Source organism: Esox lucius, chromosome 12 (assembly GCF_011004845.1).
Source record: "Esox lucius isolate fEsoLuc1 chromosome 12, fEsoLuc1.pri, whole genome shotgun sequence".
NCBI lineage: Eukaryota > Metazoa > Chordata > Actinopteri > Esociformes > Esocidae > Esox > Esox lucius.
In genome coordinates, this window is record NC_047580.1 from 28834256 (window position 1) to 28849790 (window position 15535).

Here is a 15535-nt window from a genome sequence, read left to right on the forward strand (position 1 = left end):
GCATTAAGGTAGGAAGAGGCTCCACAGGCCAGCTCCATGGTCTGGTAGTGGAAGCCTGCATGGTGTGAGGAGGAGCGGGTCGGGGGAGTGAATGTTTTATTCTCTTGTCTGAGTGGTCACATCATTTAAATCCAAGGTGGAATCTAGTTTCCTTGATCTTCAGGCATTAAGTACCACGACTTCTGGGCATCATCATCAATATCTGCTTCCCTCTGTTTGGTGAAAAGCCGTTCGTCTTTGCCCTAAACTGAACCCTGCTGGGTTTTTTTACAAGGTACACATGACCGACAAAAAAAAATCTTATTTTCAGCATGAAAATGGAGACCGTTCACGTTAACTGCCTTGCTCAGGGACCGATTTAACAGATTGTTCACCTTGGAGATTAGAACCAGCGCCTTCCGTTTACTGGCCCCAATGCTCTTGACCACTAAGCTACACAGAAACTACAGTATCCCCTGACTATATGTCCTGAGCTGAACTCCGCTATCTGTTGATTCTGTATGCCCTGACATGAACCCCGCTGTCTGATAACACCTTCCTCCTTCCTTTACACAGGAAGTCAGCAGTTGAAATCACAACGAGCAGACGCTGTGTGGGTGAACAGCTGAGGGACAGGGCTGGAGAAATGTGACCGTTCTCAGATTCCTAGACAGAGCCTTGGACTTCAAGACTGACGCCTCATGATGTCAAAATCATGTTTTGAGGCTATATAGTGTTTGTTAACATTTTTGGAGTGCAACCGTCATCATTATGCATTTAGAAGGCACGTTCTTCAAGAATCAATGGGTTAACACATTATCAATCGATCTAAAAACCAAAAGGGATGTGGCACCTGTGTCACCTTTAATTAACCATTTAGTTGCTATGAATATTCCTAATAAGTCAAATGAATGCCCCCAGGCTGCTCCAGTCATCAGGTAACCTAATCACTGTTGGTACGATTGGGTAGTGCCTCTGCAACTCAAAATAGAGACCTGTCTCTTTAAACATCCCCCTCCCCTTGCCCGGGGGTTCCCATGGCAACATGTTATTAGGGTTGAATATATAGGGCTATTTAGTGGTTTCTTGTAAAGGAGCATATAATATACGGACCCTGATTCTCATCCCCAGGCCGTCTTTATTGATCTGTATTTAATGATCGTTAATTACAGCAATCATATAATTGATAGAACCCCCCTCTTGCCCTGTTTATCACTCTCTGTACTCTACCTCTGGATGGAAACAACCACCAGGGTCCACAATATACTGTAGTCCAGCGCCAAGGACACAATGTGGAAGGTTGCATCGGCCTCTGAGTCATTTCCAGCTTCCTAATTGAAATGCAACTAGAAGATCTGATCCCAGTCGCAGCTGATGTGTTTTACTGTTGTTCTCTGTACTCGTTTCATTCTTGTGTTTTTTTTTATGTTTGTGGTTTCGTGGCCACTGGTGTCCCATATCACTGGGACCACAGCATCGATGAATTGCCCTTTGCCATGTGACCAAGTTAATCGCCGTCCTGAAAACCAGTACAACTGGGGCAGATGCCATTTCAATTCCAGTCAATTCAATAAAGGGAATCAAATTCCAGTTGTAAAGGTTGCTCATTGAAAAGCTTTACAGACAATTGGATTTTGAATGTTTGTGTACGTTTGTGGAATTGAACCCAAACCTACTCAAACAACACTGAAAAAAGGGTTCTGAGTTCCGTATATTAAACTGTGTCGCTATCTTTTTGGATATTAGCACATTTCTTCAGAATTATTCTGCCGATTTGAGGGCTCAGCTCCACTGTGGTCCTACTGCAGGGTCCACAGAAAGAAACCACCACACCCATATCGGATGTCCTTGTTCAGCCTGGAATGAGGGGATTTATTAGAACCTTTGGGACCAACTGCTTCCAATGGCTGCCACTCAAACCACACACTATTACCTACACAGTACTCCACTACTTTGGACCAGAGGCGGACAACACCAGTGCACCCTATAGGGAGAAGTGTGACACTTGTGGACGCACCCAATGGCTTGTTAAAGTGGCTGCTCTGTTCTATAGGGTCTGCTGAGACTGCAGCTAGCTGGCTGGTCTTTGGACTCATGGTGCAACAGCGCCCTCTGTTGAGCCCTCAAGGTATTGGCCCGGGATGATGGGATCACGTCATTGCAGTGCTGATGTAGTTCTAACGACATGCCTACAGAAGCCAGGCTCAGGGCTGGTAATAACGAATCATTTTAAGTGCTGTTTAGGACTGTTTAAGAATTGAGGTCAGTTTCAATAAGGGCTGTTGCAATGCAGCAACCTCACAAAAAGTGTTTTCAGAGTTAAGGGTATTCCTTTCAAGGTGAAAGGAAACTACCAAGTGTTCAAAAGATCGCCGTTGTCAATGAACCAAAAAACATCATCCGTTAATCTCACAAAAGTCATTTATTGTGCATCTTACTGTTAACATGGCTTTATCTTTGTATGAACAGAAGACTGGACAAGACCACGGCCGTGGTTTACAGGAAACAACAACGCCGTCGGGGGCAACGTTGTTGCAATGCTGCGTAACTCCACCTCAACGTCGCATTGGCATCGTCAAGGCCTGGCGGGCCGGGCAGAGGGGACAGGTGGCGATGAGGTCATCGGTGAGGTCACCAAACCTTGCCCGCTTCGGTCACGTGACGTCACAGCACAGTGCAAAGAACATTCTCCCAGTGACAGGGGAGGTGTGTTAAAGTGTTCACACTTGAGTCGGGGTCAGGAGGCCCACATTCAGGAAGTACTGCAGAACAGGCAACCTTCTCTACTGCCGGGCCACATCCTGCTTCATAACCTCGGTGCTGGACACACAGCCAGCCAGCAGCATTAAGGCCAGCTGCTGATACACTGACTGACACATTTTGGCAACTGAGACAATTGAGAAGAAATTAAACATTAGAACACAATAACCCTGTCACTTCTTTAAAGAAAGCAATTCCAGGAGAGAGAGAGATGGGTAGATAATACATTACAAAGACACAGTGATTCAAAACGGCGTTTGGATGAAAAGGCAGTCGGCGGCTTGGCTGCCAACAGTGAGGACGCTCCGGGATGAGTTGGTCTGAGACGGGCGATCCGAGCCGAAGCGTGTTGTGAAGACGTAACCTCAGAGACGGCACGTTTTGGTTGGGGTTGGTGTGACAGTGTGTGTGTGTGTGTGGGGGGGTGGGGGGGGTGGGGGGGGGTACAGTACACAGAGCTAGGGGTTCGCTAATAAAACGAACCCAGTCAAAAGCACACACACATAAAAATATTGCCTGTTTGTAGCGCGTCCCACCGCGCTCGGGCCACTAGGGTTTGGTCCTTACATACGCCCTGAGATGTCTGTCTCCACCTCACCGCCCTTAACAGTTCCTGGTTTCAACCTGCTTATGTGTGTGTGTGTGTGTGTGTGTGTGTGTTGGCCGACATGGTACTGTGTCGTGCCCTAGAGGCCTTGGCTGTGGGTTCATGCTTGCAGTACTGATGTTTCGGGAACCTATTCCACTTCCACAGGCTGGCTGTTTGTGGCCGTCAGACTGCTGGCCTACATGAGACCAAAGCCGAGAGCCTAGCGAGGTGCTGGTCCGTGCGTGTGGCCAAAGGCAGCCCTGCGGTGAGGAGGAGAAGGAGCTGTTTGGAACGCTGAGTGCCTATGCACGCGACAGCCTTTGTAATGTTTGCATCACATTTAAATGTCAGTTGGATTTCTGGATTCGAATGAACAACTGTGTGTTTACTGTGTGTGAGGTTTTGTTTGTGCTTGTGTGTGTGTGTGTCTGCTTATGTATGTAATCAAACTGTGCTTCTTCTGTTGTATTATTGCTTTTAAGAGGAGATTGGCAGCAATGTAACTGTTATCATTGGAACAGAGAACTGGGTGGTGATTTGCTACACTAGCGTGGCCTGGTTTGAGACAAGATGTCACAAAGTGCTACAGACGCCACCAGGAGTGACTCTCTGACTAAAGCAACCAATGCCAAGTTGGCACGCGTGTTAAAGTTCTGAGGTGTCTGTGTTATAGGTCTGAGGTGTGTGTGTTATATTTCTGAGGAGTGTGTGTGTTTGTAGTTATTCCGTGTGTGTGTTATATTTCTGAGGAGTGTGTGTGTTTTGTAGTTATTCCGTGTGTGTGGGCACTGATTGGTATGCGGGGGTCCCTGACAGCGTTGAAACTGTTTATAAAAATGAGCTGTTAACTTTGGCACAAAAAGACATTATCCAATCAAAAGCATAGTTTGTTGCGTTGAAAGAAAGCACATAGATTAATGCCAGTCCCCTGATAACAACACAAATCACAACTTGAGTCACTGTAACACAACATTACTGAGTTGATTATCATTGACATCTATGGCGAGCAAAAGTGCCCAAAGAACCCAGCAGCGCAGCTAGAGAGTAGATCAATTTAGAAATCTGCCAATTCTGTTTAATCTCCTCCTGGATATCTCAGCTGGAGAACTCCTCAAACACACAAACGAAAGAAATCATATACAAAACCAGGATAACAAACAAAGACCAAAAATATAACGGTAAATAGATATGTGGCCTTGTTCATAAATTGAAAGAAAAAAGTCAAGAAAAACCCCCAACAAGAAATAAAAATAATATTCAAAATAAAAATAAAGCACCAAAACAAATCTATTAGCATATTCAGTTTGGCTTGTGTGCTTTGAATCCATTGGGAATTCTCAACTGTTCAGTTCATGCTGTCTGTTTTGGCCGTTCCTCTATGTAGATAAATCATTTGTTTTTTTTTTGTAGAAAAACAAACAAAAAGAAACGACATTGTCAAAAATAGTCCATTGTTTCTGTCATCACGGCATCTTCAGGGAGTTGAATCAAGTTGTCTCCCGTTTTAAAATAGTCTCTCTGCATGTCACCTGTCAGGAACCTGTGATTCATGTCACCTGGCTAATAGTGTCTGCACTGGCAGGAATAAGGCACCCCTGTCCTGTCCTGTCCTGTCCTGCTTGGAGAGAAAGCTGTACAGTAAGGAGCTCAAGGGAGATTGAGAAGGGCCAGCGATTTTTGGGGTAGGATGTGTGTGTGTTTGTGTGTGCGTGCGTGCATGTGTGTGATTACGTCAGTGTGTATGTGTTATCTTCAGTTCTCCTCACTGCGCCCTACCAGCATGGCTCTTCCGAGCTTCGTCGCTGCAACCCTCCAGAGCCCAGGATTCACATTCACTGTCCGAGCCCCTGTCCCGATCTTCCTCCCCCCCATCATCATCGTCGTCATCATCTTCTTCCTCAGGGGAAGGCTCGCTGCCATTCTCCGTCCCCCAGCTTTCTTCCTCATCCTCAGCCTCTGTCTTCATGGTGGAGGGGGGCTTGGTGGAGCCTTGAGGAGGGGGTGGGAGGACAGGGGGCGGGGAACTCTCTCCACTACTCTCGGCCTGGTCCTCAAAGGCCTCTGGGTTCTCTAACATCTCTCTGATCAGAGGAGGCATGGGGCCTGGAATCTCCATCTTCAGAGTGATGGCTCTCTCTGCACCTGCACACACACACACACACACACACACGCACACATGAATGCACACACACACATGCGCGCACACAGGCACAGAAACAAAAATCATGAATGTCTGAAGCATTCTTAGCTCTATGCAATGTCAACAACCAGCTCCAGTTAATTCAGACAGTATTATAGTAATGTTGTTATGTTGAAGCACCATCTGAAATGTTGTGCATAAATAATATCATAATGGCCTACAGGGACTAAGATCTGTGTTGTATTCTAGAGTACTCGCCATAATAACCTACATGGTTCTAAGATCTGCGCTGTATTCTAGAGTACTTGTCATAATGACCTACAGGGATCTAAGATCTGCGCTGTATTCTAGAGTACTTGTCATTATGCTCACAGGGTTCTAAGATCTGCGCTGTATTCTAGAGTACTTGTCATAATGACCTACAGGGATCTAAGATCTGCGCTGTTTTCTAGAGTACTTGTCATTATGCTCACAGGGTTCTAAGATCTGCGCTGTATTCTAGAGTACTCGTTATTATGACCTACAGGGTTCTAACGTCTGTGTTGTATTCTAGGGTACTTTTCATAATGACCTACAGGGTTCTAAGGTCGGTGATGTATTCTAGGGTATTTGTTAGTACTACTGACCTTTGGTGCTGATTCCTCTGAGGTCAGTGATCTTCATCAGCATGCGAGGGAACATGTGTGGTTTATTGGGGCGTCTGCGACGGGCGTAGATCTTCAGGGCCTCAAGGAGGGGCTCCTGCAGCTTGTCCACCTTCTGGGGCTCTTCTAGATCCATGCGGTCTGAGAACAGCGTCACATTCAATACATGGACACAATGGATATCTCACTAGAACAGGGCAGATATCACTGAATATTGATGACTTTTCAGGTTATTGAAAAAACCAACAAGAACAGGTAAATAAAGTGTGAAGTAAAGTGACCCAAACCATTTCACCACTACTATTCTATTGTTACTGTAACTGATTAAGGTCAAACACATAAAACCCTTTAAGCACTAGTGACTGTCAAAGTTTCCCCAGGCTGCAGTACCTCCAGAGATCAGGGAGATGGCGCTGAGGAGGCCTGTCTCTGTGTCATCCATCTCCAGAGGCAACAGCTGGCCAGCGAAGGCAAACACCAGGTCTGTCAGCGGGCCAAAGCCTGCGTTGTGCATCTGGGTTCGGTTTAAGGTTAACCCGTCTGAGAATGTCATGGTGTCCTGCTCTGGGGTGTAGCGTGTACAGATCCTCAACATCTAGGAGAGAGATGAGGGGGAGACAGAGAGAGAAAGGGTGAGAGGTACAGAAAAAGAATGAGAAAGATATATGACATGAATTTATTATGTGTGTACATGTACGCCATGCTATCTATTATGCTATGTACTTTATCATACAAATCTATGGTGTTAAGGTAAATGTAGTGTAGTGCATGACTTGCAATACCCCTTCAATCCACCAAGGGGCAGTGTCCCCTTGTCATTAAATGTACACATGCAATATAACTAGAGAACTAGGATTGTCTACCAACAGTGCGAGACCTCAAGTGAAGTTTGCGATACATTAGTAATGAAAACAGAGAGGGATTGAAAGGAAAGGCAAAAGTGTCAAAGTACCAGAATGTCCAGGCAGGCTGATTTGAGAAGGGTGATCTGGTCAGCTATGGTGAGGGTAGTGAATCCAGGAAGGCGCTTGGCAAACTCTACAATCTTTATGATACACTTGGTGGAGAGTTCACTGAACTTATCCCACAGGCCCAGGTCAAGCTGCACTCGATGGTCAGCACTGGAATTCTGGAGGTCAGGAGAAAGGCAGTCAGACAGACACTGGGGCTAGCACGGCGGATGACAATGGCAGCGCTAAGCAGCGTTCTTAATAGATGCCAGTTGGGCAGGAGACTGCCATAGAAGTCATGATGTGACACTAAGTGAACATCTACCAGATCTTCATCCACGGCCTCAGCCTGATTGTTCAGTGGTGATTGGCGGAAAGGGGCGTTAATCCAATAATTCACCACGGGAGGAAGTGCGCCCTTGGCTATTCAATACATTTGATTTACCCTCAACCAATCCGTATGTTGGAACAGGAACACGACGCAGGCGTGTGGGAGACTTACAGTGTGATATTTGCCCAGTTGAAGCAGTGAGGGGAAAGTGTCTTGGTGAGCTTTGCTGACTTTGTTGACCAGCTCTTCCAGTTCACCACTCAGCTCGTAGCTCTCCGGCAGCACCAGTTCCTCCTTGATGTCCTTCTTCTTCTTGTTCCTGTCGTTGCGCACGGCTAGGCAGAGGGAGACGGGAGGAGTGTGAGAATACAACAAGTGAGTGAGAATGGGACCTTCGCCAAGCACCGCGATGGCCTTATCTCTCCATGCAGTCACCTCCTCATCCACCTCTCATCGACTTGACAGATATTGACGGCCTACTTCTCTCCTTGCCCTCCTGCCTCTTCTCCCTCCCCACTAAATCTCCCCTTCCCCTCCTTCTCTCTCCTCCCAATCTTTCCTTCCTCTCAGGATATCCAGTAATAGCTGAGGCACAATGTGATCTCGAGCCTAACACACATCTCACGCAAACATTATAGCAGTCCCCACGGACAACCGTCTGCCACTCAGTCACACACACACACACACACACACACATACACACATACACACACACATCCCACACAAACATTACACCAGTCCCCATGGACAAGCTTGTCTGCCACTCAATCACTCACACTCTTACTCAGTCACTCACACACTCACCATCACACACACACACACACAGACGTACATTTACAAGCCGGGAAAATACAGGCCGGAATGGCCAAATGTGCTACCGCTATTGTCTTTGTCACAACAGAATGGTCAGTAGGTCCCAACCGAAACAGGTTCTTTGAGAGCTGAAGGCTTTCCGTAAAGCTCACCTCCCAAACGACACCCTATATCCCAAATTGTACACTTCTTTTAACCAGGATGAACAGAGAACAGGGTGCCTCTGAGAGGCGGATGTTTGGTACTACGATTAGTCATGAGGTTGGTATTGGGTGCAGGCTTTCCAAATCCCTCCCTGGATGTTTTCTACAGTACCATACTTCCTCTGAGGTGAATCGGTTCAAACTCTGCCAACTACTAATAACTAAATGCCCCACTGAGTGTGTTGTTTCCAGACTATGTGACGTGTCTGACTGTGGGCGCAGGCTCTGTCCCTCAACCTTGTCTCTCACCTTCCTTGGACATGCCGACCTCAAAGCACTTCTGCAGCCGGCAGTACTGGCAGCGGTTCCTGGTGACCTTGTTGATCTGACAGTTCTTGTCTCTGTGGCAGGTGTACACCATGTTCTTCTGGATACTGCGCCGGAAAAAGCCCTGGAGATACGGACGGAAAGAGAGAGAGAGATCACGAAAGGTGGTCGAACGTAGAAAGGGACTTGTAACGGTCATGGATCTATCTGTTCTCTTCAGAATGTTTAGGGTCTGTTCATTCTTTAGAACTGCCGTTCACTTTTGTAACATTGTTATGAAATTCTCATCCAGGCTACCTTCCATAACCATATGCTGCGATCTGTTCTTTCAGCAGCTTCGTTTAGGATTGTAAGCTGTGTCTCATACTTTTTTACTGGGAAAAACGCAATAGCTTCTCACTGCTGTCCGTCGAGCCCTTTCATACGTCTGGTTAGCGTTGTGATGGTGAGTTCAAGAGTTGCTAGAGTGTTTGTGATGATGAGGATGACGAAGCAGGGGCCTCACCTTGCATCCCTCACAGGAGCTGACTCCATAGTGATACCCTGACGACTTGTCCTGGCACACAAAGCAGGGCTTGTAGACGCGTGGCGGGGGAGGCGGCGATGGAGAACTGGGGACCATTTCTTCAGAGCTCGTGCTCTGGGTCTCCACAGCTGCAGAGAGAGGAGGACAGTGGTGGATTAGGTGAATGGTTTCAGTACGTCTTCGCATGCAGTCGAAACAGCCTTGTTAGCGAGCCGGTGTCTTACACATGCTGACAACAGGGAGAGACTTGGCTGACTACCGGTCAGACGGACAATGATGGAAAACATGACGTCAGCCCCGCATCCCCAATTCACCGGCCCATCGCTCCCCCTAGGAGGCAGCACTGAGCCGAGCCCTCGGGTTACAGATCGGAGATTAGTGTGTGTGTGTGTTTGCAGTTGGCGGCGTGGGGGGCTCTCAGTGACAGTTTTACAGCGGGTAGATAAGTGGAGGTGTGATTGATTAGATTGACAGATCTCAGTCCCTGATAAGGACTGGCTGCAGCCAGAGATTCCTCATTCCTCTTCTGACTGACTCACTACTCTCAGCAAACAGACACACACCTGTAGAACCCTTTCATTACAACACATCTTTCAAATTTAAAGGAGAACTTCCCTATTTTCCTATAGTTTAGTTTTCTTTCATTTCATTTTTTTTTCTCCAACTCCACCTTAAGTATCAGTTGAACTAAAGAGGATGTGCAAGCTTATTCTTTTTTTTAATCGCCAAATCACATTTAATTAACATCAAAAGCAAATATGGAGCTGATTTTATGCGACTTGGTTACTATGTTATTTTTACATGCTTCCATAGATTTCTAGCTAGTGGTGGCTAAAGTTAGTTAAAGATTTTAATTGCTGTTTAGAAACAGAACAATGGATTACACTTTTCTTGGCCCATTGACTACACTCCAGATGAGGAACCTTCTAACATAAAGCTGTAAAATAATGACATTCTCCTTTAAACCCTACCCCCAGCCCTGGCTTCCAAACTCCAACACACAAACCCCCATTTTTCTTTTGTTTCCTGGCCCTAAATTCCTGAGTTCTGCTGGGTTTAATAGCGGAGACGACTTGTAAGCTGGCCTATAAAGCCAGTCTCAGGGCTGGGCTGGAGGCCCCACCTCCCTTGGCCAGGCCTTTATTAGGATCCAGTCACCTTGGCCAGGCCTTTATTAGGATCCAGTCACCTTGGCCAGGCCTTTATTAGGATCCAGTCACCTTGGCCAGGCCTTTATTAGGATCCAGTCACCTTGGGCAGCCATTGAGACCACCAGCTGTAGACCCGGGACGTAAAAAAGCAACTCCAATCATAAAATTAAATAAAACAGGGAGGAACTTTTACTGCCCCGTCCTCCCCGTAGGACCTTTCATGGAAACCACAGGGCTAGGCTGAACTTAACCTACACCAAACTCCCCTGTCACTCACACCCTGGCCTCAGACAAAGCCACCAGCTTGACATTTTACGAGAGTAGGGGGACTTCAAAAAGAAAGAGAACATGGTGCATAAAATGATAAAATTAGGATACCAGAGGAAAGCAAGGGACAAAGAGGGAGGGGCAGGTGTAGCCCACTCACAGGGATAGCCTTGTTCAACAAGATGACCATCGATACTGACTAGTGCCTGCAGTTACAGATTTTTTTTAAATTATAATATTATTACATTACTATTACACAGCATATGTATATAGTGCTCTACTCGTCATTATAGTATATGTAAATAGTGCTCTATTATAGTATATGTATATAGTGCTCTATTATAGTAGATGTATATAGTGCTCTATTATATTATATGTATATAGTGCCCTATTATAGTATATGTATATAGTGCTTTACTCATCATTATAGTATATGTATATAGTGCTCTATTATAGTATATGTATATAGTGCTCTATTATAGTATATGTATATAGTGCTCTACTCGTCATTATAGTATATGTAAATAGTGCTCTATTATAGTATATGTATATAGTGCTCTATTATAGTATATGTATATAGTGCTCTATTATAGTATATATATCTATATATATAGTGCCCTATTATAGTATATGTATATAGTGCTTTACTCATCATTATAGTATATGTATATAGTGCTCTATTATAGTATATGTATATAGTGCTCTATTATAGTATATGTATATAGTGCCCTATTATAGTATATGTACATAGTGCTCTATTATAGTATATGTATATAGTGCTCTATTATAGTATATGTACATAGTGCACTACTTGTTATCTGATCCATGGCAACACATTAATTAGGCAATGGGGAATTAGCCCTAGATGTAATAAATACTGGGGAAGTTCAGTGAACGTGACGTGAACTGGTGTGTTTATGCAATAATAATAGTAGCAAATGAGACTCTAGATCTCTGCTCTGACAGGTCTTTTGAAAAGAACAAACACTTTGTGGCGTCAAGAAATGGATCCTGACTGACAGTGTCTGAGTGGTGGAGAGATGGAACAAGACAGACAGAAAGATGGGTTGATGAAGGTAGAGATACAGAGAGAGAGAGAAACTGGGATGGCAGGAGACCGACAAATCCATCAGGATCTGTCAACAAATGAAACTGGTTCCTGCAGTAGTAGAATAGAACATGACTCCTGTTCACACATACACACACACATACACACACACACATACACACACATATACACACATATGTCTGTCTCCTCCTGTCTCTGTATGCCAGCCTGTTTCCTCCACTCTCTTCCTGTCTGCCTTTCTCCCCCTGTCCCTGCCTGTCTCTTTGTCTTCTGTCCCTACCTGTCTGTCTGTCGCCTCCTGTCCCTGCCTGTCTATCTGTCTCTTGTCCCTGCCTGTCTTTCTCCTCCTGTCTCTTCCTGCCTGCCTTTCTCCTCAGGTCTCTGTCAGTCTCCCAAACCTAGCTCATCTCTATTTAGAAAACAAATGTCTCTGAAATGAGAGGCCCCCTTATCAGGTCTAAAGCCTGGGCCTAAATTTGCATAACAATCCCTCTCTGGAGAGCAGCAGAACGGGTGATGGATGACAGTAGAGGTGGGTGGGTTTCTGGGGGTGTCAGAAAGACGTGGGTATACTTCAGTTATCAGTAGACACTGCTTATTTGCTGCTAAGAATCCTTTCACCCCTAATCATCTTCTCTCAGTGGCCTCTGTACACAAGTGGTCTTATTGCACTGTCCTGGCCTGCACTAATCCTAGAGTCATACACGTACCCACACACACACACACACACACACACGCACACACGCGCACACACACACGCAGGCCGGCTCACTCACACAGACGTTGGTTTTACTATATCAAGATAAGGACCGGCAATTTAGCACCATTAAAAAAATAATAATAACCCCTAACCTAAATTCTAACCCCTAACTCTAAGTCCAACCCTTATCCTAAACTTGAAGCTTCCTGTCAAAGTGATGGTCGGACAAATTTACATACATTTTCCTTGATTTGTTACCAGATTTGCGAACACTTCAGAGGATCCTCCAGTTCTCACCAGAAAAAACAAGGTGAAATAGTAAAATAAGGAGCACTCAAGTCCGCAATTGGCCTAGTTGGAATGAAACCTAGTTGGAGTAAAACAGAAACACACACAGGAACCCATGCACCTTCACACACATTGGGAGCACACAAACACACACTATCTGCCGATATATGACTGACATCCCTGCACCTCATTGGATGTGAAATGTAAGTGAATTAGACAGAAATAGACGCTCAGCTGAAGGTCAATCGCAACTAGGTCAATTACATTCAATTCTAGGTTAATGTCAACTGGGCCAGTCGACCTCCACTGAAGTTCACCAGATGAGATAGAAGGAGAGAGAGAGAGAGAACAGAGGAGGGAAGAAAAGACATGGGAAAAAATGAAGAGGGAACGATTGGAGAGGAGAGAAGAGGAGCGATATTGACATGTACGGTGTGTTTTCAAAAGCAGCTGTGAGGCACGGCTGTCTTCCTCATTGTGTCGGTCGTTGCACAAGACTGACTTTAACTAGCTAGCGTATGACATACTGGCAGAGAAAACACCCACTGTTTCACAACGGACGGCCTGCACATCTACGTGACTGGGGGTGAGTGGGTGTTAGTGGGTGTGACTGAACGCTGGGACACTGTCCCATGAGCCTCAGCATGTGAGGAAGTGAAGGAGTGGACGTGCTTGAATTGTGTTCTTGTTTTACGTATATGTGTGTGTATGCCTGCCATATGCAAATAGAACGGTGTCATCTCAGCTGAGTGTGGGCGGTCCTCTAGTCAGCGGACTGGCCCGGTACCTCCTTACTGGATGGACTCCATTTGATTTGCAAATGTAGCTCCCTTGTAAACAAAAAACGAGCCTCTGGAATGCCCCCTGGACGTCCACCCGTTGTCACAGTCCAATGGACGTCTACACGACACAGCTTGGCCTGTACTTTGGTGTTGTAGTAGAAACCAGAATGTGGTGTTGTAGTAGAAACCAGAATGTGGTGTAGTAGTAGAAACCAGAAGGTGGTGTAATAGTAGAAACCACAAGTTGGTGTAATAGTAGAAACCATATGGTGGTGTAATAGTAGAAACCATATGCTGGTGTAATAGTAGAAACCAGAAGTTGGTGTAATAGTAGAAACCAGAAGGTGGTGTAATAGTAGAAACCATATGGTGGTGTAATAGTAGAAACCAGAAGTTGGTGTAATAGTAGAAACCACAAGTTGGTGTAATAGTAGAAACCATATGGTGGTGTAATAGTAGAAACCATATGCTGGTGTAATAGTAGAAACCAGAAGTTGGTGTAATAGTAGAAACCAGAAGGTGGTGTAATAGTAGAAACCATATGGTGGTGTAATAGTAGAAACCAGAAGTTGGTGTAATAGTAGAAACCAGAATGTGGTGTAATAGTAGAAACCAGAAGGAGGGGCGGTAGTAAAAAACAGATGTTCCTGTAGAAGTGGGAACCAGAAGGCGGTGTAGTAGTAAAAACCCGATGAGGGTGTAGTAGTAGAAACCAAACAGTGGTATAGTAGTAGAAACCAGAAGGTGGTGTAGTAGTAAAAAACACATGGGGTGTAGTAGTAGAAACCAGACGGCGGTGTAGTATTAGAGTCCAGAAGGAGGTGTAGTAGTAAAAAACTGACGGTGGTGGTGTAGTAGTAGGCTACATGTGGGGGCATGTAGGAGTGTGTTTTATTTCACCCAGGAAAGCTAGAAGACAAGCCTGAAGCTGTCTTTTCTTCCCCTTGTACGTTACGGCCAGACAGTGAGTCATGTGTGTCTGTATATGTTGTCTGTGTGTACCGCGCGCGTGCGTGTGTGTGTGTGTGTGTGTGTGCGTGTGAGAGACACCCAGAAGTGTCAAGGGGTGAAGACCAGACAGGGAGGCCAGACAGACTGGCAGAAGGGCACCAGATTGAGAGGAGTCTGTGTACACAGTGGGGCTGAGAGACAAGCTGGCACAATGAGCGGAGTGTCCACGAGAGGCCCTGGCATCTCTCCCCGTGACCGCCACTGTGCCTCTGCCGGGAGGGAAGAGCACAATACAGCCCGTTTCACTCCGATACCTCACTACACACAACATGTCCGTTCTCAGTGCTCCATGTTTCAGTGTGTGTTCGGGATTTGAACCCGTGTATAGAGACAGTGGGGATTTGAACCCGTGTATAGAGACAGTGGGGATTTGAACCCGTGTATAGAGACAGTGGGGATTTGAACCCGTGTATAGAGACAGTGGGGATTTGAACCCGTGTATAGAGACAGTGGGGATTTGAACCCGTGTATAGAGACAGTGGGGATTTGAACCCGTGTATAGAGACAGTGGGGATTTGAACCCGTGTATAGAGACAGTAGGGATTTGAACCCATGTATAGAGACAGTGGGGATTTGAACCCGTGTATAGAGACAGTGGGGATTTGAACCCGTGTATAGAGACAGTAGGGATTTGAACCCGTGTATAGAGACAGTGGGGATTTGAACCCGTGTATAGAGACAGTGGGGATTTGAACCCGTGTATAGAGACAGTAGGGATTTGAACCCATGTATAGAGACAGTGGGGATTTGAACCCGTGTATAGAGACAGTGGGGATTTGAACCCGTGTATAGAGACAGTAGGGATTTGAACCCGTGTATAGAGACAGTGGGGATTTGAACCCGTGTATAGAGACAGTGGGGATTTGAACCCGTGCTGCAGCAGTGCACCGGAGGCAGCCGCTAAGATAGTTGAACCGACCTCTCTCTTCCTCTACCTCTCTTTCTCTCTTTCACTGTCTTCTTGCTCTTCTTGCCCCCTCTGTCTGCCCTCCTCTTCCTGTCTTTTAAAAGGCCCTGCGGCAGATGCATGTTTCCTTCCTCTTTTCGTCACACGCCCCCACACTC

The 15535-nt window shown here is 45.9% G+C and overlaps 1 protein-coding gene across 2 annotated transcripts in view; it reads right to left on the bottom strand.

Moving 5' to 3' along the window:
- Positions 1-3760: 3760 nt before the first annotated feature.
- The window catches only part of rarga (retinoic acid receptor gamma a), a 59413-nt gene continuing 47638 nt past the window's right edge, over positions 3761-15535 (bottom strand). For both annotated transcript variants that reach the window (XM_010875286.5, XM_010875287.5), the window contains 7 exons: positions 9182-9330; positions 8659-8800; positions 7565-7728; positions 7065-7241; positions 6503-6707; positions 6095-6253; positions 3761-5470 (listed from right to left, as the gene is read on the bottom strand). In XM_010875286.5, coding sequence (XP_010873588.2) covers positions 5091-5470; positions 6095-6253; positions 6503-6707; positions 7065-7241; positions 7565-7728; positions 8659-8800; positions 9182-9330 — 1376 coding nt within the window. In that variant the 3' untranslated portion in view covers positions 3761-5090. The remainder of the gene's footprint in view (positions 5471-6094; positions 6254-6502; positions 6708-7064; positions 7242-7564; positions 7729-8658; positions 8801-9181; positions 9331-15535) is intronic.